The sequence below is a fragment of the Dromiciops gliroides genome, chromosome 3 (genome assembly GCF_019393635.1).
Source record: "Dromiciops gliroides isolate mDroGli1 chromosome 3, mDroGli1.pri, whole genome shotgun sequence".
NCBI classification, from domain to species: Eukaryota; Metazoa; Chordata; class Mammalia; order Microbiotheria; family Microbiotheriidae; genus Dromiciops; species Dromiciops gliroides.
The window spans coordinates 221,511,573-221,534,243 of record NC_057863.1 but is presented as its reverse complement, the minus strand read 5'-3'; the positions used below and the strand labels follow the sequence as shown (position 1 = coordinate 221,534,243).

Below are 22,671 nucleotides of genomic sequence, written 5' to 3'. Positions count from 1 at the left end.
CCTTGGACTTGAGTGATACTTATTTTACATGAAATTATTTAACTTTATATCTGATCTGTAAGAGTATAATTTATTGATATAAGGTAAAAACTCAGGCTATAACTGATTAATTTTTTTTCCTTCTTAGATATACTGATTAACTTTTTAAAAGAACAAAGAATATTATTAAAAGGTAGCTGGAAATCTAGCCCATCTCTGATAGTCTTATTTATTTTAAAACAGAAAATATCTATTTTAAAATAAATTGGAATGTATTTATTCAGTAGCACATTGTTATTCAACATCCTGCCACAATTTAAAGGAAGAGATTAAATTGATATTTTCACCTTAGAAGTATTAGTCTTAAGAGTTGAGAAGTAGGGGCAGCTAGGTGGCGCAGTGGATAAAGCACCAGCCCTGGATTCAGGAGGACCTGAGTTCAAATTTGGCCTCGGACACTTGACAGTAGCTGTGTGACCCTGGGCAAGTCACTTAACCTAACCCTCATTGCCCCTCAAAAAAAAAAAAAGTTTAGATGTAGCTTTTCTGAAACAATTTTATTATGAACAAATGTGCTATATGTTTCAGTACTACATATGCAAAAAACATTGTTAAAAACTGAAATGCAAACAGTGGAGGACATCTTTACAAATGATTTTCTTTAAGAAATACTAGTTTTTGGAATTTTATTCTCCTGCTATTCAAAGATGATCTAAATTTAAATTTGAGGAGTTAAAGTTTTAGAATTATATATGCTATTAATTGTGACTGCTATCTTTACCTCCAACCCCAGCAATTAAACCTGACTCTATAAAGGGCTCTAAATGTTCTGTAATACATACATTTTATGTATCTCTTCAGTTTGGGATGAACATTTTGAATAAGTAATATATATTTAATTGTGGTTAGATTATGCCCCCTCATCAAATTATCCGGGAACAACACCTGACATTTACAAAATGCTTTATAAAAATGTACAAAGTATTTTACACAGTTATTTTCATTTGGTTTTCACAATAGTCTTATGAGGGAAGTATTCAAGTATTATCCCCATTTTATAGATGAATAAACTAAAGCTTAGGAGGGCCTAACTTTCTCAAGATGATAAAGCTAGTAAAAGACAAACTTCCCACTCTAACCAAGTTTTCATATGCTGAATCCGCAGCATTCTTTCCCACTGTCACATCCTTTTTATCAGAGCTGCAACTAGGGCAATCACTTTTCCCAGACTGATAACATGGGAAGGGGTTGGTGGTGATTATTTCCCGTCCTGTAAAGTAACCCCAGAATCCACTATCATTGTACCCTTTTCCTAGGGAGAGGATCCTCCTGGCCTACTCTCACCATGCCAGTTGTTCTCCATAGCATTTTGAACATCATCTTATGAATGATTAAAAGGAACAATGTCAAGCATTTCATCAAGTGGTATCCAATGATTGTATTTTTTTAAATAGCTGGGGAGATGGTAAAATTTGTTGAAATTAATCTCAACTACTCATTTGACTACTGTTTCATTATATTTTATCAGTGGGATGTTTACCTATTTGTTAGATTTCATGGCATTTGAGATTTGGTACTTGAATCCTACGAAGGCGGCTTCTCACACTGTTAGTAATAGTCCAGGGAAGGGCAACAAAAACGAGCAAGGTGATAGTGAGATTTCAGATAGAATGACAGGTAACATTTAGGTAAATTTTAGAAGTACATTGAATTTAATTTGTGTAGAACAAGAATTTGTGTTGGGCTACAGAAACAAATGAACCAGCCCATTTTGTTAAAGAGATAATACACTATAACAGAAGAAACATTTATACATTCAAAGTAATTTTGGGGCACACAGCAGCTGGGAGGATCAGGAAAGGCTTTATGTAGGAGGTGGCACTTGAAAGAGGTTTTGAAGGAAGCTAAGAATTGAGTTGAAGGTGGAGGGTGTGCCATTGCAGGCATTGAGGAAGGTGGAGGGTGTGCCATTGCAGGCATTGAGGCCTGCTTATGAAAAGGCATGACAAACAATGGAATGTTGTGTGGGAAATGGCCAGGCCAGTTTGACTAGAATGTAGTTAGAGGTAATAATGGGTATTAAGCCTAGGAAAGGTAGGCTGGAATCAGATCATAAAGGGTTTTAAATGACAGATGAGTTTGCATTTTCTCTTAAAACTTCTAGAAGGAAGCCATTGGGGCTTGTCGAACAGAGGAATGACCTGGATAAACCTACGTAGGAATCACTTTGGCAGCTCCATGGAGGATGAATTGGAGAGGGGAGAAAAGACAACTATTGTGAGGCTATGAGATAAAGAGCAAGCTAGGGTTTGGCCTTAGGGGAGAAGACCATGTCTTTTTTCTGGCCTGAAGTAAAGAAAAGAATGAGGAATGATGACAAGTAATGGACCTGAAAGCAATAGACTTGAGATGTGAGAACTCATGGAAAATGATCACATCTTATTTAATTCTCATAGTAACCCTATGAAGTGGGTGGGCCAGAGGGTAGCATATCCATTTTACAAATGCTAGATCCCAAAGATGCTTGTAATCTGCCTGTAGCATAAAAAATGCTCAAGCCAGAAAATGACCTGACTTTGAACTTGGACTCTACTATAGTTTCTGAATTATCTGTGTAACCATGGGTAAGATAAGCCTCTGGACATCATGCTTTTAAAAAAAAAATCAAAGTCCAATTCTAGCTTCAGATCTATATTTCTAAGCTCGTAAGTGACACATTTGGATGACCTAGGTCTTTTGAGTCCTAATCTAGCATTCTTTCTGCTAATAAGTCTCTGAAGTCTGGCCAAGAGTAAAGAGGATCAACAACAAGGGTTTGGAATTGTTAGAACAGGCTATTCCAGTAAATCCAGGAATATCAGAGAACTAGCAGGAAAAAATCGCTGAAAAAGGGGGGAGCAAAGCAACCACAAGAAAGCTGAGAGCATGGGAGAATAGGAAAGAAAAAAGGAAGAGAAAAGTGTGACAGATCAGTGGTGGCACTGAATGGCAAATGCTGACAACTAATAAACAACAGCAATGTGACAGTGCTATAAAATCTTTCAATAATTCATTGTTGAATCAATTCAGAATCCCTAGCTTCTTTTTTTTTTCTTCCTTCTGTGGGGCAGTGAGAGTTAAGTGACTTGCTCAGGGTCACACAGCTAGTAAGTGTCAAGTGTCTGAGGCCAGATTTAAACTCAGGTCCTCCTGAATCCAGGGCTGGTGATTTATCCACTGCGCCACCTAGCTGGCCCTCTAGTTTCCTTTAAAGAATGTACAAAGGTAGGAGGAGGTTAGGTGGCAGTAGAAAGGGAGACAATTATTAGAGAGGGGTAATCACCAGTGGAATAATGTCTTAGAGGAAACAGGAAGGGTGAGAAAAAAAAAAGTGCACTTAGGCAGCTTAGGGGTCAATAAATAGACTACTGGACCTGGAGTGGAGTCAGGAAGACGAGTTCAAATAATGCCTCAGACATTTAGGAGCTAGGTGACCCTGGGCAAATCACTTGACTCTTGCCTCAGCTTTGTAATCTGTAAAATGGGGATAATGGCACCTACCTCCCTGCATTGTAAGGACAAAAGGAGATAATTGTAAAGTGCTTTGCAAACTTTAGACTACTACAGAAATATTAGCTCTTACTAGCTAGTTGTTAGATGTGAGCACATAATAAAAGGAAGTCTTGCTAGACTGGTAAAGATTAAAACTACTTCCTCCTCCGACTTGAGAGGTAGAGGGCAGGCAAGGACAAAAAAGGTCTAAAGGAGGAAAGTAGGAAGCAACGTTATCTGATAGGATTCTGGGTATGTGAGGAAGGGCCCAGTTAGTACAGTTTCTAGATAATTCAGCTCTCAATAGTTTGTTTCTTACAATCTATCTTCACGTAGACTGCCACAGTCAGTTTATATTCAGGAATTGTGTGGAAGAGGAAGGATGAACAAAATTAGTTCTCAACACAATGCATCTGGTTACTACCAGTTCCTAGAAAATATTGAGAATAGCACCATCTACAGAAAAAACCCAATAACCAAACCTACATGCATACAATGAAAAATCATAGTCTTTCAAAAGCTGATTTTGTTTTTGTAATTTAGTAAAATAACAAGGGGGGCGAAGAGAAGGGGAAAATATATTTGTGGCCAAGAATTTCACCCAAAATTCTAGATAAAAAGACCAAATTTCAAAACTTAAAAGTTCCCTTTTATTATACCGAATTCAACAATAGTTTTCTAGACATTTGTAGTTTTCTTAAGAATGATCTGGTTATGAACATGTCATCTGTTTACAAACATACCACGTAATTTACAGAATAAGATTCCATACTTTCCATACAATGTAAAAAAGGCCCAGGCAACTCTCCTAGCCTATATGCTTACTGTCAGACTGCCAAACTTTAATTCAGGTTATTGTTAAAAGCTAAAATTTGCAAATAACACAAATACCTTTACAAAAGTATGAAACTAATTTATTAAGAGGAAATGAAGTCATCATTCTTGTTACTCTTGTTGAGGAAAGAAAACATATCCTCAAGATTCCAAATACATAACAATGTTAAAAGAGTATGCAAAGGTGTACTGTTTACATACTTTTGTTCTCAGCAACCACTTCATTTATAGACAGTCTTATTTATATACATGCTCTTAAGTTTTGTCTTTTTCAGTACTATTGCCAGACTTGATACTTCATGCTATCAGATAAATACTTAGTAAAAATTTGACCAAAAAAGCGCTTTTCTTCAGCACTATGAATATCACCTACATTTATAAAGAAAAAAAACCCCTGTGTATACTGTAAATTTTATTTCCTATTATGGGCTAACTTTTATATTTCAGTTTAAGATCTGTCAAACCAAATCAACAGTATGACATTTGTGTAATTTACAGTTTAATTAAAAAGACTATATTAGACTAGTCAAAGAATCTTCTATACAATTTTTAAAGCGAAAATAACTGTCAGGGCACTTCATCTAGCAGTCTTCATAAATACAGTATTTTTCAAAAGTATAAGTTATTTTGATTGGATCATCTGCCACAATTACAACAAAAGGTGTCCTATCGTCTTTCTAACTAGAAAGGTTAATTTACAGAGGCTTAGAAAGCCAAGACTAGACACAGTAGACTTGAATGGCTCTCAGTTACTTACAATGAATACTATGACCCCACATAATTAAGAAATTTTCTGTATTCAGCTTAGAAGGTGTTTCTTCCCAAGAAATTGAACTTTTCTGTCAAATGCACTCGATCGAATGGGTGAATTTGGTTCATAAAATGGATTCATTGCAAACTAAGGAATGGAAAAAGAGTATTATATTAGACTTATAGATGTGATGTTTATAAAATAAAATGTATCACTTCAAATTTAAATTAAGATGCCTGAAAAATAAGTGTTTGAAAACAAGTCAAGATACATCAAAATAAAAGTCTTTAAAGAGCAAATTTTAAAAAAATTTATAATTCTTCAGGATATATCTATGGCTCTTTAAAGAAGTTCAGGTTTGTTTTCAGTTTCTGGTTTTAAAGATACATATCCAAGTGACAAGCATTAAAAAAAAAAAAAGACTTCCACAAAAGCATATGAAGAACTTCACTTTATTCAAATAAGCTGGTGGTCCCCCCAAAAAAATATTTTTAAAAATGCCCCAGAAGTCTAGTCTGAAAACAAAACAGAAGAGAGGCTAAGGTTTACTATAAGCAATCCTATTGGAGAGAACCTCAATTCTTCCCTCTCTACCTCTGAAACTTGAGTTTCTCTTCCTGTACAACTAGGGAAATGTTCCTATTTTTGCTTCCCACCAGCTTCAGAAATATGTTATAAAGACTAATGACAGCTTATATAATCTAAATAATTTGCATGATAAGCCATCAGTATACAAAATAGATTTAAAATCATTTGGCAATTCTTTTTGCTATGGTAACAGTTTAATTTTCACAACAGCTTTTGAGTAATTTTTTTCAGGCTACTTTATTAAGTAAAACAGATAGCATGACTTGAAAGTAGACTTTTATATAAGTGTTTCCTGTTAGTTTACAATTTACATTCTATTATTTTTAGAAAATAAACTCCCTTCATTTTTTATTTTGAACTTAAAACATCAATAGACTTGTACATTTCAAAATACAAAGAACAGGAAATAGGAATGACATGAATCTGAACTTGCTACTTAATTTGTTTAAAAAGTTTAACTGTAACATCAATATGGTATGAACAAAACTGCCTTGCTCGTCTGTTCCCTTTTCTGAACTTCCTTCTGCTCTCTTCTCTTTATTGTTAAAAGTGTTTTATTGATGCATTTTTCTATTTTTGTTTCACTATCCAACTCCCTCCCCCACCCTAAATGTGCTCTCTTGATTTCTTAAATTGGTTGGTCCAAGAACTTCTATTAAATTTCCAGATTAAAAAAAAAACACCTCAATTTGCTAAAACAAAGGGAACAGTACAGGTTACTTACATTTGGCTTTGAAATGTAACATGTTTTACAGAGGAGTTACATTCCTAATTATGTTTAGCTATTAAAATAGTTGATGCTGACTACACAGCAGTTAGGAGATGGAGAGTACTAAAAGGTAGGGGAAAACTAGATTTAAATTAAAAACAACAACAACTGGTTGTAGATATCCAGGGTTTATGAGTATAAAAGCACTGAAATGGGAGCCAGGAAGCTTTGGTGCTAGTTCTAGTTCTGTCATTAATTCTGGGTCTCCTTGGGAAAGTAATTTCATCTGTCTAGGGAGCCCAGATCCCTCAATAAACTTTAGATGCTATAATGTCCCTTCCCGCAGTTCTGAAATTCTAGGATTCTAATCCACAAAGTAGAAAATTCTACAAATGTCAATTACTGGGTATACTTTTCAGTATGTATTACTAGAACAAAAAGAAATAAAAAATATAGTATCTACATGGAAACCCAATGTAGAATTCCTGTTTCATATTCTTCATTTGAGATCTCAGCAAATGCTCAATAATTGCTTATTAAAATGGATGCTTATTAAATACTTACTTCTACCTTTCAGATCATGTCTATCAATTCATTTTTCAAAAACTTTACTATTTAACTATTTAATAGTGCAGGGCAGCTAGGTGGTGCCAGGCCTGGAGTCAAGAAGATTCTTCTTCATGAATTCAAATTCAGCTTCAGATACTTACTAGTTATATGACCCTGGGCAAGTCATTTAACCCTGTTTGCCTTAGTTTCCTTCCTCATCTGTCAAATGAGCTGAAGGAAATGGCAAACCACTCCAGTATCTTTGCAAAGAAAACCTCAAATGAGGGCACAAAGAGTCAGGCACAAATGAAAAATAATAGTGTTCATCATATGCATAACATATGGAGAATAGTGATTTTAAACATAGTCCCTGTCCTCTGTGAGTTTTATTTTATTGTTATAAATGATATCCCTCTCCATGGTCTGAAATATAGAAATTTTTAAAATTACAAAATGTAACCTACCTTTATATATAAATCATAGACATCACTAAAGAAGTTCTTTATTCCATCTTCTTGTCTTACATCATGAAGCATAATAAATCTCATATGTAAAATAGTTAAGTACATCATAATTTCTTCTTAAAAATGAAAAAAAAAACCATGAATTACACTATAGTAAATGATCATAGTAATCTAGTGTTTAATAAACCTAAAGATCTGAGCTTTTGGAACAAAAACTCATTATATGACAAAAACTGCTGGGAAAACTGGAAAAGAGTATGGCAGAAACTAGGTATAGACCAACACTCACACCATATACCAAAATAAGGTCAACATTGGTACATGATTTACACATAGTGTACACTTATCTGTCAGATTTATGGACAGGGGAAGAATTTAGGCCCAAAGAAGATGCAGATAATTGTGAGTATATGAAATTAACAAGCTTTTGCACAAACAAAACCAATGCAACCAAAATGATAAGGAAAGCAGAAAACTGGAAATTTTGCAAAAAGTTATCTCTGATAAAGGCTTCATTTCTGAAATATATAGCAAACTGAGTCAAATATTGATAACTGGTCAAAGGATATGAACAGGCAGTTTTCAGATAAAGAAATCAAAGCTATCTATAGTCATATGAAAAAATGCTCTAAATCACTACTCTGAGGTACCACCTCACAGCTATCAGAATGGCTGATGATAGAAAAGGAAAATGATAAATGTTGGAGAAAGTGTGGGAAAACAGACATTAATGCATTGTTGTTGGAGTTGTGAACTGATCCAAGCATTCTGGAGGGCAATTTGGAACTATGCCCAAAGAGCTATAGAACCTACATATCCTTTGATCCAGTAATACCACTGCTAGGTTTGTATCCCAAAGACATCCAAAAAAGGGAAAAAGGACTTATTTGTACATAAATATTTATAGCAGCTCTTCTTTTGATAGCTAAGAATTGTAAATCAAAGGGATGCCCATCAACTGGGAAATGGCTGAATGAGTTGTGGTATATGATTGGTATGGAATACTATTGTGCTATAAGAAATGACAAGCAGGATATTTCAGAAAACCTGGAAAAACTTACATGAACTGATGTATAGTGAAGTGGACAGAACCAGGAGAAGGTTATACACTATAACAGCAATACTGTTTGATGAAGAATTGTGAATGACTTATCTATTCTCAGCAATACAATGATCCAAAACAATCCCAAAGGACTATTGATGAAACATACTACCCACCTCCAGAGAAAGAACTGATACTGACTGAATATAGACTCAAACATGCTATTTTTCACTTTCTTTTTTTTCTTTTATTTGAGTCTTATACAAAATGACTAATATGGCAATGTTTTACATAACTGCACTTGTATAACCTAAATATGATTGCTTGCTGCCTCAGGAAATGGGAAGGGGAGGGAAGGGAGGGAGGAAGAGGGGGATAGAATTTGGAATTCAAAACTTTAAATAAAAATGTCTAACAAAATAAATAAATCATACCATTAAAATTGAGAAAAATGAAAAAACAATGGAAAGCCAACATTTGGCATTATAGTCATTTAAGTATATAGTCATGTCAATAAATGCAGCAGATTCTATGCAGTGGTGTCAAACTCTAATAGAAACAGCAGGGGTAGAGGCAGCACTAAACTGTATATAATGATTCCTGAGGGCTATAAAGTGACATTTTTAATAATTTAATACTATGTATATGCCCATATATATGTCCATGTATCTATTCTATCTAATATTATCTACTGTATTTTAAAATTTAATTTGCTAAATATATCCTATTTACATTTTATTGTGATTTGGGATGTATTTGGGAGTGCTGTAGACAACATATGGCCCAAAGGGCACATCCTTTGATACCTATGGTTTATCTAGCAGAGAGCTGGTCTTCAAAGTTCAAGTTTCACCTCTGACACACTGGTAGTAAACCCTGAATAAGTCATTCAATCTCTTAGTGCTTAAGACATCTTTCTAGGGTTGACTTGCACTGATACTGTTGGGTTTCCCCATTTTAAATTTTCCTATATCAGTGCAATCACTGGTTCAATTCTTATCCCTAATCCTATTAGTAAAAATAAAAATATTTTAAATTAAAAAAAAATAATTGTTTTGAGAAGCATTATGGCAAAGAAGTTTAATACACAAAATTCTGTGATCTTGCAGAGTGAGGGAATGTCCTGGACCAAGTGGTCCTCAATCTATCTATTAAATTAGTAGATAGTTTTAGGAACTTCCCTGAGGCAATGGTTTATGTGTCAAAGACAGGATTTGAACCTAGGTCTCTATGACATCAAGTCTAGCATTCAATCTGGTAGGCCAACACTGACTCCCAAAGACATTTAATATCGTACTTAACTAAAAACCTTATAACTTAAATTTTAAAATAAACTAGAAACAGGATTTTACATATAACTTCAGATAAAACTTAATTTCTTTTACAATGCAGGTGTGTAATATAAAATTCTAAATGTGGGTTCTAGTCTGTTCCCCCAGTTTTGGGGGAAACTGACTAAAATCACTGATAAAACGAGTTTAGATTTTTAAGGGTTTATTGAAATTTAGAAAGAGAAAGATTGAGAACAGAATTCTTACAACCTCCCAATCCTATCTTTCCTCAGCTCCTCTCTGTCTTTTCCTGCCATCACCACCAAGTCAGGAACCCAAAAGACACAGACCTCTCTGCACAGGCCCTCCTTCCTCCTTCCTGTCCCCTCCCAGAAAATAGGAGGCTTCTCAAGTTGATTGGCTGGTAGCCTTGATAGATAGTACTCGTGAGCAAATGTCACTTCCTGACGCCAAGGAAAAGCCGCATGGCCTTGCCCTCTGAGGCATTCTCCTCATGGTGGAGCTTTCCTATAGTAAGTCTCCAGTAGGTGGCATCATTCCAATCATTACACAGGAAGCCTAGCATTTTCTTTTTCTCAAATTCACAATACCTTTTTCTAAAATATCCTTAAGGCAGGATTTCTTAACTTTCCATAATGACTGAATTCCTTCATAGTATCAAACCCTGGCAAGTATATACAGTATTGCTATGGGTCATCTTTTCAAATTTTTAACTTAATGCACAATTTTAAGATGTATTATTGATAGGAAAAGGATATGGCCTGCAGTAACAAAAGCAGAAACAAACCACTCATTGAACTTGTCCACAGTTTTCAGGTACATATTGTTAGACAGCCACATATTTTCATCTACTAGGTCAAGGGCTGCATGAGCTATGAACTGGTTCAGATGACGATGATCATCCTGGAATAAAAGATGGACAGAAGCAGATTATTAGCTTCAGTTGGCAGAATACATATATTTCATTATGAAAAATTCCAGGTGGTGTTTTAAGGCACACAACTTTATTTTCCTGATTATATTTCATATGGTCATTATTATAATGCTACACTATTTTTACATAATGTTCTGTTCTATACTTTAAAACCAAAAACATTAATCCACATGGCCAATGTGTCAGAAGAGGCCTTTAAAACCAGTTCTTCTCAACTCCAGGCCCAGTTCTCCATTCAAGAGAATATACTTCATAATGTCTACATTTTAAAAACAGGAAGAGTATTCTAGGCTTGGATTTTATAACAGTTTTATAAAATACACAGTAAGAGAAGTAGAGAGAGGTATGTAGCAGAACTTAAGTGTTATACATAATTATTGAAATAAAGTAGTTCTTGAATAAAATGCCACTTATGATTGTGGTAGATGGAGGTAGAAAGTCAAGTTTAAAAAAGTGTTACTGAAAAGGTAGGAGGGTTTGGGTAGCTAGGTTTATCACTTGAAGACATTAGTGATGGAGAAGGAATCAGATAAGAGTTTCAATGCTTTAAAATATTCAGATTACTAAATATTGAAATAGATCTGTGATCTCATTGAAGAATTCCTCACTCAGGAATTCAATGATGCAGACCTCAACCCATGTATGTCTTCCCATCCTTTAAGACTTTCCTCCATGTCATTCAGTAATCTACCTAATGTACTGAAAGTCATGCTTTCTTCTGACACAGAGAATACCAGTGGAGAATTCTGGATCCCCACCTGTCATTCCCTGCTCTCAACATGTGAACATTCTGTCATACAATTCTTTGAAGACAACCTTTACTCTTCCTGGAATTTTGAATTGTTTTTATGTTGTAGCCTGCTCACACCCACCATGTGCCTTTCCATTGCTCTCTTTGTGATAGTCATCTTTTGTTCTTTGGAGGTGGTAGCGTTCTAGGTTTCTCTTCCCTATGGTAATGGTTAAATGTTTGTATTGAAAAGATGGATCTTTGCTTTTTATGAGAAGCTTGTGGCCAGTAAGAATGTACTATAATGTTCCCAAAGCAAACCAGCTTGTTCTCCTCCTCAACTCTGGGGCCTTGTCTCAAATATTGCTTGTCCCAAATATATATACTTTTGGAAAAGCTCTTATGGGTTTCCTTTCAGATGCATGCTGAAATCTGGTTAATAGATGTTCTTCATCTATTTGGTCTTTCCTGTATGGATGGACAGGCCAAACTTCTTTGAGTGATTAGAAATCTCTTGCAGGAGACTCTCCAGTGTGTTGGGGCTTGATAACAACAAAACAATGTCATCTACAAATAGGAACAAGCCTGTTTGTTTAAAGAATCTCATCATACAGGGAACTCCTCCTCAACCGGGACTCTGCGCTGGGTCTCTTCATAGTGATAAACACTTTTGGTGAACATACATCTTCTTGTTTTGTCCCTGATGTTTTGTGATCAGGGTCATTGATTAGGATTATTTTTGTTGTTACATATTCCAAGAATTACTGAATAATCTTTTTTCCTTTCTTTTTTTGCAGGGAAATGAGGGTTAAATGACTTGCCCAGGGTCACACGGCTAATAAATGTCAAGTGTCTGAGGCTGGATTTGAACTCAGGTCCTCCTGAATTCAGGGCCAGTGCTTTATCCACTGTGCTACCTAGATGCCCCTTGAATAATCTTGATATAGGGATATGAAACACCTTGTTGTAAAGGAGATTGTAAGAGAACTTTTTGTTCTATGAAGACTTTTTTGAGGAGGGGTGGGAGAAGTAATCAACAAACAGTAGGCACAGTGGGATCTTATATTGTCTACATCTTTCAATCACTTGTGAGATGGTAAAGATGTGGTCCATTATTCTATATTGCTTTTGAAGGCCTTCTTATTCCCTAATATGCTCATCCAGGATCTTCATATTTTATATCGATGTCAGAGTAGAAATATAGGTCAGGAGTTACTGATTTTTGCTTACTCACCATCCATTATTTTGAATAGCTATTTTCCTTGTCTCCTTTATGCAAATAACAATGGTGATACATGGAGACATTAGTCTTGTTCATTTGGCAGCAGTGTTATTTGCTGAGATTATCTTGACCCATGACTGGCAGTGACTCTTTAATAAACTAGAAAGCTTTGGCTTCTGCCACTTACTAGCTTTGTGACCACAGACAAGTCACAAGTTAATTTGTTTGCTTCAATTTCCTCAACTGTACAATGGGGATAAAGATAGTAACTACCTGGAAGGGTGGTTTTGAGATAAATGAGATACTATTTGTAAAGCTTAGCATAGCACCTGGCACACAGTAGGTCTTATATAAATGCCTATTTCCTTCCTTTGCCCCCTTCTCCTTAACAGTCACCAAGTTAAGCTACTTTGTGTAATAACTACTTTTCTCTTTTTATTAAGTTGTACATTTCAGAATTTTTCAAGCAACTACTCTACACAAGCCTGTTCATCAAAATAAACCTATTTGCAAAACGAATGATTTGGGACTGCACTTTTGGTTGCTCCTTGACACTACTACGACCTGATGCTGGCTCTCATCAACTCATGCTTCGACTATTCCAGTAGCATTCTGGTTGTCCTCCCTGCTTCAAGTTTCTTACCACTCTTGTTCATTTTCCACTTAGCTATCCACTTAATCTTTGTTTTGTTTTTTAAAAGATCCTCCCCCCCCCCACCCCGGGGCAATGAAGGTTAAGTGACTTGGCCAGGGTCACAGAGCTAGTGTCAAGTATCTGAGGTCGGATTTGAACTCAGGTCCTCCTGAATCCAGGGCCAGTGCCTTTTCCACTGTGCCACCTAGCTGCCTCCCATATAATCTTACTAAAGCATAGTTCTGATTACTCCAGGGGCTCCTCTACAATCAAAATTTGGCTTTTAAAACCCATCAAAACCTGGCCCCTCCCTACTTTTTCAGTCTTCTTATTCCTTACTCCCCCCTAAGTACACTGCCATCCAATGACACTGGCCACCTTGCAGTTCCTCACATAAGGCACTCCACCACTTGACTACATTTTTAGTGGCTGGCCTTCATGTTTAGAATGTTCTCCTCCTTGTTTCTGCCTTCCTTCTAAGATTGTCTCCAATTTACCCTTTATGTCATTTGTAGATCAATGTTTGTGTTTTCCCCCCACTGGATTATAAGCTTTTTGAAGGCATGCACTGTTTTTTGCCTTTTTTGTAGCATCCAGCAGCAATGTCAGGCATGTGGTAGTTGTTTAATAAATGCTTGCTGACTTGACTTTAAGTGATATATGTATCTCACCACAAATAAATACCTAATTTAAGTCCCAGGTTTCTACACCATGGTACCTAAAAGCTTAGAAATTAAGAAATAGGGTGTTAAAGATCTTGAAGATCCATTCCACCTCTTTCATTTTAGAGGTAGCTAACCAAAACTCAAGAAGGTCAAGTGACTTGCCCAGGTCATGAAGCTTAGTAGGATACTTGTAACTGAAAAATAGATGTCTAATCTTTTTTGCATTATGTCACAATGCAAGACCACAACACTGAAATTCATTCTTTTGTTAACAAAGGAAATCTGATACATCTTAAAAATATGCATCATACCCTGATGTGAATTCTAAAGTTATGTCATTGTGTTTACAAGGTAGAACAAATAAGGGACTAAAAATGTTTGAAGGATAACTAGGAACACAATTTCTAAGGATTATTTTGGAAATAAACCATAGACCACAGGAAATCTGGTAAAGAGTACTGTTTTTGAAATCCCAAGACCAGAGAAATCACTTTCAGCTGTGTCACTTAATTAGGTGTCTGGCCCTGAGTAATGTATATCTCTATGCTTCAGTTTTCTATCTCTAAGTGTACCTGACCCACAAATTGGCTGTGTGACTCTGGGCAAGTCACTTAACTTCTCTCAGCCTATTTTCTCACCTGCAAAACAGGATCACAATAGGAACCACTACTCAGGGTTGTTGTGAGGATCAAATGATATAGTATATGTATAGTGCTTTGCTAACTGTAAAATGAGCCGGATAAGGAAATGGCAAATGACTCCAGTATATCCTTTTGTAGATTATCCTTGAGGCAAAGTTAGTTGTGCTAAAGCTTATCCGATGTCCACAGCCTGTGAGTCAGTCAACTGGCATTTATTAAGCATAACCACCTACTATGAACAAAGCACACAGCATGCTAAATACTGGGGACACAATGAAAGGCAAGACAGTCCCTTAACATGCAGATGAGAATGTACAAACAAGAAATTTACAGGATAATTAGCAGAAAGAAGTGGAACTGGGAAAGGTTTCTTGTAGAAGGTGGGACTTTTAGGGAAGACTAGAAGGAAGCCAGGGAAACTAGGAGGTAGAGATAAGGGAGAGAATTCCAGGCACAGAGGACAGTCAGTAAAAATGTTTGGAGTCAAGAGATGTAGTGTTGTTTGAGGAAACAGCAAGGAGGCCAGTGTCACCGGATAATGGAGTAAGGGTGGTGGTGGGGGGGATTTGTCTCAGTTTCCTCATCTATAAAATGAAGTTGGAATATTTGCTCCCTAGGGTCACTTACAGCTCCAAAACTATGATCCTATGCTACCTTAACATGTATAATTTCATTTCCAATGAAATGGGTTTCCTTTATGTCTTGTTCACAAGAATACTTTATTTGCCAGGTGCTTTGCACATATGATGAACAATGAGATTTTGGGGATAAAAGATTGAGATGAATCTTTCCAAAATTAAGGAGGTAATAGGAAGAAGACTTGAGAAAGTTTCCTAAGATAGTAGGAAAAAGAACTAAGATCAGGAAATAACAAGTATTTCTGCAATATGCATTACAGGACCAGTATATTATACTCAGCTACATTGATCTCTCTAAAGAACTAAAGATAAAATTTTAATGAGTATGACTTATTTAAATAAGTTCTCTGATATAAGAACTGACTTAGCAAAAAAACCAAACCAAAACAAACCAAGAACTGAACCAAAAATATCTTTTCAGCAAGGAAATTATTTTGTGTGGGGGGGGTGGGAGGTGGGGGTGGGTATGAATAAAATATTTTAAAAGATTAGAATGAAACTGGAAACAATGGACTATTATTGGTATCATAGAGGTGGTAGGAACCACAGAGTTCATCTATAGTCTTTTCCATTTTATAGACAAGGACACTAAAGCCCCAAGGAATAAAATGACTTGCTCAACATCAAACAGTAAGCAGCAGATATGGTGGGATTTGATCCTGTTCCTCTAACTACAAATCTAGTGCTCTTTCCGCTATACCAATCTGCCTTGGAGGAGACTAAATTATAATGAGTCTTACAGGACATTAACTCCACAATATGGTCTTTCCCTGGGGTACAGACACAGAACAAGCACAATAACTTTTATTTATTGCTACTCATTAGATAAGAAAATGTACTGGTTCAGAAGCAAGATAAAGGACAAAGAAGGATAAGACTGTTCTCATCTCTGACTCTTGCTGTTTTCATCTTTGCTGGGTACTGCCCTTGCAGTGAACCTTCTCCCATGGCTGTCTATCTAGCGTCAGTGCAAAGTAATACAATATCTGCTAATGCGGTCCACAATGAGACCAGGTAGGAGAACCTACAGGAATGAATGAATATAGCAAATATCACTGTGAATATTCAAGAACGATGGAACAATATAGAATAATAGACCTCTTTTTTTTAAAGTAATAAACATTTTAATTTATAGTTTGGGGTTCCAATTTTTATTCTTCCTTCCCTCCCTCCCCTCCCCACTCTACAAGTAGGTAAGCAATCAGATATAGGTTATACTTGTATGATTATGTAAAACATTACCATTTTAGTAATTTGTATAAGAAAACTTGAATAAAAGAAAAAAATGAAAGTGAAAAATAACATGCTTCAGTCTGCATTCTAAAAGCTTGGATGTTTGGGTTTATCATATACTAGATTACTGTAGTCATTTACTATAGTGTAATTTGTCCCTATTCTATTTCACTGATCCACATATCTATTTCTTAGCCAGTACCAGACTGTTTTGATAATTACTGCTTTATAATAATTTGGTACTGCTAGACCACCTTCTTTTTAATTTTTTCCCATTAATTCCCATTATATCCTTGAACTTTAGTTTTTCCAGATGAACTTTGTTATTATTTTTTCTAGATCTCTCTCTCTCTCTCTCTCTCACACACACACACACACACACACACACACACACACACACACACACACACACACACACACACCCCTCTTTAACCCTTTCATTCAAGGATTTATAATTGTTATCTGATCACTTGTGGCATAACTGTCACTTTCATTTTACTCCGAAGACATCAATTCTTGCTACATTGACACTACACTATGAAACAGAATATCATGTTTTTATTGTTTTGTTTGTTTTTTAAATAAGAGGAAGCACTGTGGTATAGCAGAAAGTTTTATTGAATTGGGAATCAAGACTTGGGTTCTATAACTACCTTACTGTATGACCCTGAGTTAATCACTTTAGCTCTCTGGATATTAGCTTCCTTATCTGCAAAAGTCACTTTTATCACTAAGATATTATCCCATATTTATCATGACAACACCAAAAGCACTTTAAAGAATTATTAAAGTTGCATACACACCTTAGATTCCATTTTTCCAGCTGGTAAAAATTCCATTTCAAAAACTGGGTTATCATGATGGCCCACAATCACAAAGTAGAAGCTTCCAGACATTGTCTTCAATGTACAGGTCCTATGTAAATGAGATAACAAATGTCTTTGTGAATTTTATGTGAAAAATTGAAAAAGTTAAGTCTAGTAAAGTCTTAAAGTATCATAAATTTACATGGACAATGCATGTTATTGAAGCAAAGTTAAGATCATCTGTGTGGGGATAGAAAAAACAGAAATTAAAATGTCCAATATACTATAAGCAGCTGGGGGAGAATAAGAACATAAAGAATATTTTATTTTAAAAATGTTTTATTTTAAGATTTAACTTAATCCACATAACAATTAAACTTGTTTTTATGGTTATTAGTATTTAAATAAATGTATTTTAATGTACAAAATGTCTCAAGTTTCTTCCAGGTTTCTTTACCTATTAATTCCCATTTACTTTTACATGATTATAGTTAGTATATACTCTGTTCTTTGGGCTCTATTCTACCCCTTCCCTTTGCATTATTTCATAAAGTTTTGGCCAGAATTTTTTCTATTCTTTATACTTGCCAATCTTAATTGAATTATAATATTCATTTTATTAATATGGCTTTCCCCAATTTTTAGGCCATTTAGGTTTCTTCCAAAGTTCTTACAATGACAAATAACATCACATAAGAATGAGAAAAATTTTCAGACAAGGCCAATGCGTGGATTTGTTTTACTTCACTAATGTTTTTGTTACAAAAGAGTGCTTTGGGACAGGAGGAAGGTTTGAAGAGAGTTATAAAGAATTGAGACATACACACAAAGAAATGAAAGAAAGATGTATCAGTGGAATGTTAAAAAAAACACACAGAGAAAAGAGAAGGAAGTTTAGAAGAGGATTCTGACAAGCTTGGCAATGTTAGAATTACCATGTAAATTTTATGTATACTTAAAATAGAAAGACAAAAAATACCAGTCTGCTTTCAAGGCGCTTTGTCTGGATCAAATACTATGCATAGTTTAGTGACTTTTGCAACATAAATTTCCTAATGTATTGCTAATAAGCTAATTTGTCCAAATATATTTGTTAAGTACTATTTTCTCTAGTTTTTATTTTCTATAAGTTTATCAAACACTAAGTTTTGTATGTGTTTGGTTGGATATCTAATATCTCTATTCTGTTCCACTGATCTATTTCTCTCTCTTGTCTAATTCCAAATAGCTTAGATAATGGCTTTATAACTTTATGTCAAAATCTGGAATTGCAAGGCTACCTTCTCATCCAGTATTTCCCTTGAAGCAACGATCTAAATTTAAAATTATCAAAGACAGATTTAGCTATCTGGACAACTAAGAGCATATTTTTTACTAATCCTGCAGACAATTTCATTATTCAAAATAATGAGAACTGGAAAACTGTTACTTATGATCAAAAAAGAAATAAAAACTGACTTTAGTAGAAATAAAGAAAACTTTTCAAGACACTGATGCTGTTATCTTAGAGCTAATAATGTCACAAAAGAATTCTGGGTACAGTCAGATGTAAACCCTATAGTTTTGAAAACTAGATTTTAAAAAACTCAGGGAAAAGATGGGTAAGATGCCAGAGCCTCTATGATGATTAAGTGAGATAAGCACTTCAAAAAATACTTTTAACAACATAATATTTACAACTGATTCAACAAAGAAAAAAAAGGAAAGGCATTCAATTTGACTGTACTAGAAGCTTTCTGATGAACTGGGATTATAAAAGAGCATATAGAAAAACATAGGAAAGGCACACATATAAGGATAAATACAAAAGAGTGGCATAAATTGCTATCTACAGTGTCAGAAAGCCCAAACACCAGGAGGAACTGAGGATTGTAGAAAATACTAAAGACTACATAAAAATTTTTAAAAATCTTATATTCAGAGGAAGAACATGAAAAGGACCCAAGTGCCTGAGGCAGATCTAGTAATGTTAACAGATTACAGAAAAAGCAAAACTGTGTTTAGTCATTTTCAGCTGTGTCCAACTCTTTGTGATTTCTTTTTGGGTTTTTCTTGGCAAAGATACTGGAATGGTTTGCTATTTCCTTCTCCAGCTCATTTTACAGATGAGGAAACTGAGGCAAACAGGGTTAAGTGACTTTCCCAGGGTCACACAACTAGTAGCCAGATTTGAACTCAGAAAGCTGAGTCTTCTTGACTGTAGGCCCAGCATTCTATTGACCATCCCACCCAGCTGCCCATGCAGATTATGGATTATTGTTCTTCTGTCTTTTCTAACCAGGATAATAACTATTAAATCAAAGTAAATAGAACACAGTTAAAGGAACAGGAAGAGGGAACATATCTGCAATAAATTAATCAAGCCTCTAGTCCCAGAAGAATCATGTCCTCTAAATTCATTCAGCAAATGCTTACTAACTACCACTGGGTATATAGAATATAGATACTATGTCCTGGGGGTGGAGAGGAATGATATAAAATTTAGAAAAGATGTGGTACTGGCTTACCCTTGTGGAGCTAATCTAATAGGGGCAAAGCATACATAATTATCAAACGATATTATGTGAGAAATCTTAAGAGAGTTGCAAAACAAAGTGCCACTTGAGATCTAAGCGAGGTGATGTAATGGGTACAATGCCAGGTGTGGAGATAGGAAGTTGTTGTATTTGTTCAGTCGTGACTCCATTTAGGGTTTTCTTGGCAAAGGTAATGAGGTGGTTTACCATTTCCTTCTCCAGTTCATTCTTTAGATGAGGAAACAGGCAAACACGGTTAAATGACCTGTCCAGGGTCATATAGTTAGGAAGTGTCTGAGACCAGATATGAACTCAGGTCTTCCTGACTCCAGGCCTGGCACTCTATCTGCCAAACCACCTAGGTGCACCAGAGCTAGAAAGACCTGAGCTCAAATTCTGCCTCAGGCACTCACTAGCTGTTTGATCCTAGATAAGTCTCTTAACCTCTGTTTACCTCAGTTTCCTCCTCTGTAAAATGATGATAATATTTTCCTACCTCCTAGGGCTGTTGTGAGGATCAAATGAATACCTCACATATATAGCAAGTATTATATAAATGTTAGCTATTATTATTATGATAAGTCATTAACGACAGATAGGAAGAATTAAAAGAATGCTGGAGGGGTAGGGAAATCACTGGAGACTTCATGAAGGTGTGTCCTTAAATGTTAATTTAAGGAAAATAATTCCAGACAAAAGAGTATATATGCAAGGGGCAAAGAATAGTCATGTTTGGGTGAGGCACAGAGCTTGTATAGTTTAGGAGATAAAAGTTGGAAAGAGAAGGGCCAGATTGTGGAGGAACTTGAAAGCAAGAAAGACATTTGATCTTTATTTGGTAGGCAATGGGAAGCTAGTGAAGATTTTGGAGAGTTTAATGACATGACCAGATCTACAAATAAATTAGATTATTCTGGCAGTGGTAGAACAAGGAAATTAGAGGTGGGAAGTTATTTTTAATACTCCTAAGAAGTAATGAAAGTGGAGACAATGGGAATATCTGGGTGGGAAGGGAGGTAAGACAGATGCAAGATATGTTGCAGAGGTGGAAACAGTACTTTTTATGTGAAAAAAGACCTATAACTTTTACCTGACTACAAGCTCAACATTAATGGTATGATGTGGCTGGCATAGAAACGAATGCTAAGCTGCAGTAATAGAAGAATATCTTCTAAAACAAGGGAGTATGTAATAACTCTATGGCACTATGCACTGTTCACATGACATGCAATAACATAATCCATTCTGGACATCACATTTTAAGAGAAACTTAGATCTAGAAAAAACAGTATGGTGAAGGATCTCTGAAAAACAAAAACAAAAACAAAAAAACATGCCTTATCAAGAATGGCTGAAAATCTTAAAAAAATTTGCCAGGCAAATCTCAAATATGTAGAAGGGTTATTATGTGAGAAAGGGATCTGAGAGTCTTTTTAACTGTTTGGTTAAAGTAGGATCAAGTTAAGGGCAAACCTATGGGAGATGTATTTGGCTGAATATTATGAACCTGCTAACAAGTTAGAGAAGTTCAAAAAAATGTTTCTGTTAAAATGAAGCCGCTCCATTCTGAGTTATTAATGAAAGTGTGGTATGATGGAAAGACTGCTGAATCTGGAGTGGGAAGATCTGGGTTCAAATCTGGCAGGCCAATTACTATGATTATGAATTATCTCTGCCAAGTCATTTAACCTCTCTAGGCCTCAATCTTTTCAACTCTAAAATGTTGAAGGTAGGGCTGGAAAACCTCAAAGGTCCCTTTCATTTCTAAGATCTAACTGAAACTGGGTGATCTTTTCTTAGACCTCATCCTTCTAGGTTTATGCAGCTTTTACTAATATTAACCATTAACCATTCCTTTTTCCTAAATTATTTCTCTTCTTTGGTGTCTCCTGGTTCTTCTGAGTCTCCTTTGGTAGATCATTAAACAACTCCTAAACCTTCTTTCCTGATTCTCTTTTAATTCTAGCTCCTTCTTTCAGCTGATTACTTCCAATTTAACCTGTATGCTGCTTGTTTGTCCATAGCTGTCTTCATCTTGTCCCCCCTATTAGACTGTGAGCTCCGTGGGGGCAGGGCCTTTATTTTGCTTTTCTTTGTATCCCCCATAGTGATTGCTTAATAAATGTTTTACTTGAGGGGCTGGCAATCAAGGCATTTTCCCCAAATGCTTATTAAACAAAACCCAACAAGCAAAACAAAACCCCCAAACAACACTAATTCACCTCAAATAAAAGTTGAGTGACTGAATATGATTATCTTGGTGGAGTCTTGGAAAAAAAGCAGGATCAATTCAATAAGTCTACCTCCTGATTAATTCAAAAATAAAATTATGAAAAAGTTAAATTTACCAACCAATCAGGACACAGTGCTAAGCACTGGAGGGAGATAAAGAAGAAAAGCTTGGAATGCCGTTTACCCTCTGCTAGGCAACAGAGGGGAGAATAAGGGTGAGTAAAGAGGGTGGAAAGAAACCCCACCCATTTCTCGGGGGAGGGGCTCTTTCCACTTCACTTTTAACCCTACTGAGGGGATGGTTCCGGACCTCTTCCGGTCCTGACCCAGCCTGGGGGGAGGGAGGAGTAAGAGGGTGAGGACCAGAGGTGGTCAGGGTGAGTGTGAGGAGGAGGGCCGCGGGGGTGGGAGAGAAGAGGAGAGGGGAGGAGGACGGCAGCCGGGAGGAGGAAGAGCAGGGGGAAGACGGGCGGGGCTTTGTCACCGGCCCCGGGCCCCCGGGAGTCCTCTCCACTCAATCACCGGTCCTTACCTGTGGGCAGGACGCAGCACAGGAACCAGCCACCCTCCTTCCTCAAACTGTCAGGCTCTCACCAGAACCTCAACAACAGTAGTTCTCGCGGTGTCGCCACTCTCGCGAGAACTGAGCCCATGTACGGATTGGCTTGAGGCTAAGACGTT

General features: G+C 36.1%; 1 protein-coding gene across 1 annotated transcript; it reads right to left on the bottom strand.

Annotated features, from left to right (window-relative positions):
- Positions 1 to 4,137: 4,137 nt before the first annotated feature.
- On the bottom strand, positions 4,138 to 22,668 carry TRAPPC2 (trafficking protein particle complex subunit 2). Its single transcript, XM_043995865.1, has 5 exons — positions 22,523 to 22,668; positions 17,240 to 17,351; positions 10,498 to 10,642; positions 7,406 to 7,491; positions 4,138 to 5,242 (listed from the first exon to the last, which is right to left on the bottom strand). Exons 2-5 carry the CDS (start codon positions 17,330 to 17,332, stop codon positions 5,144 to 5,146), a joined length of 423 nt encoding a protein of 140 aa, XP_043851800.1. The 5' UTR covers positions 17,333 to 17,351; positions 22,523 to 22,668; the 3' UTR covers positions 4,138 to 5,143.
- Positions 22,669 to 22,671: the final 3 nt, after the last annotated feature.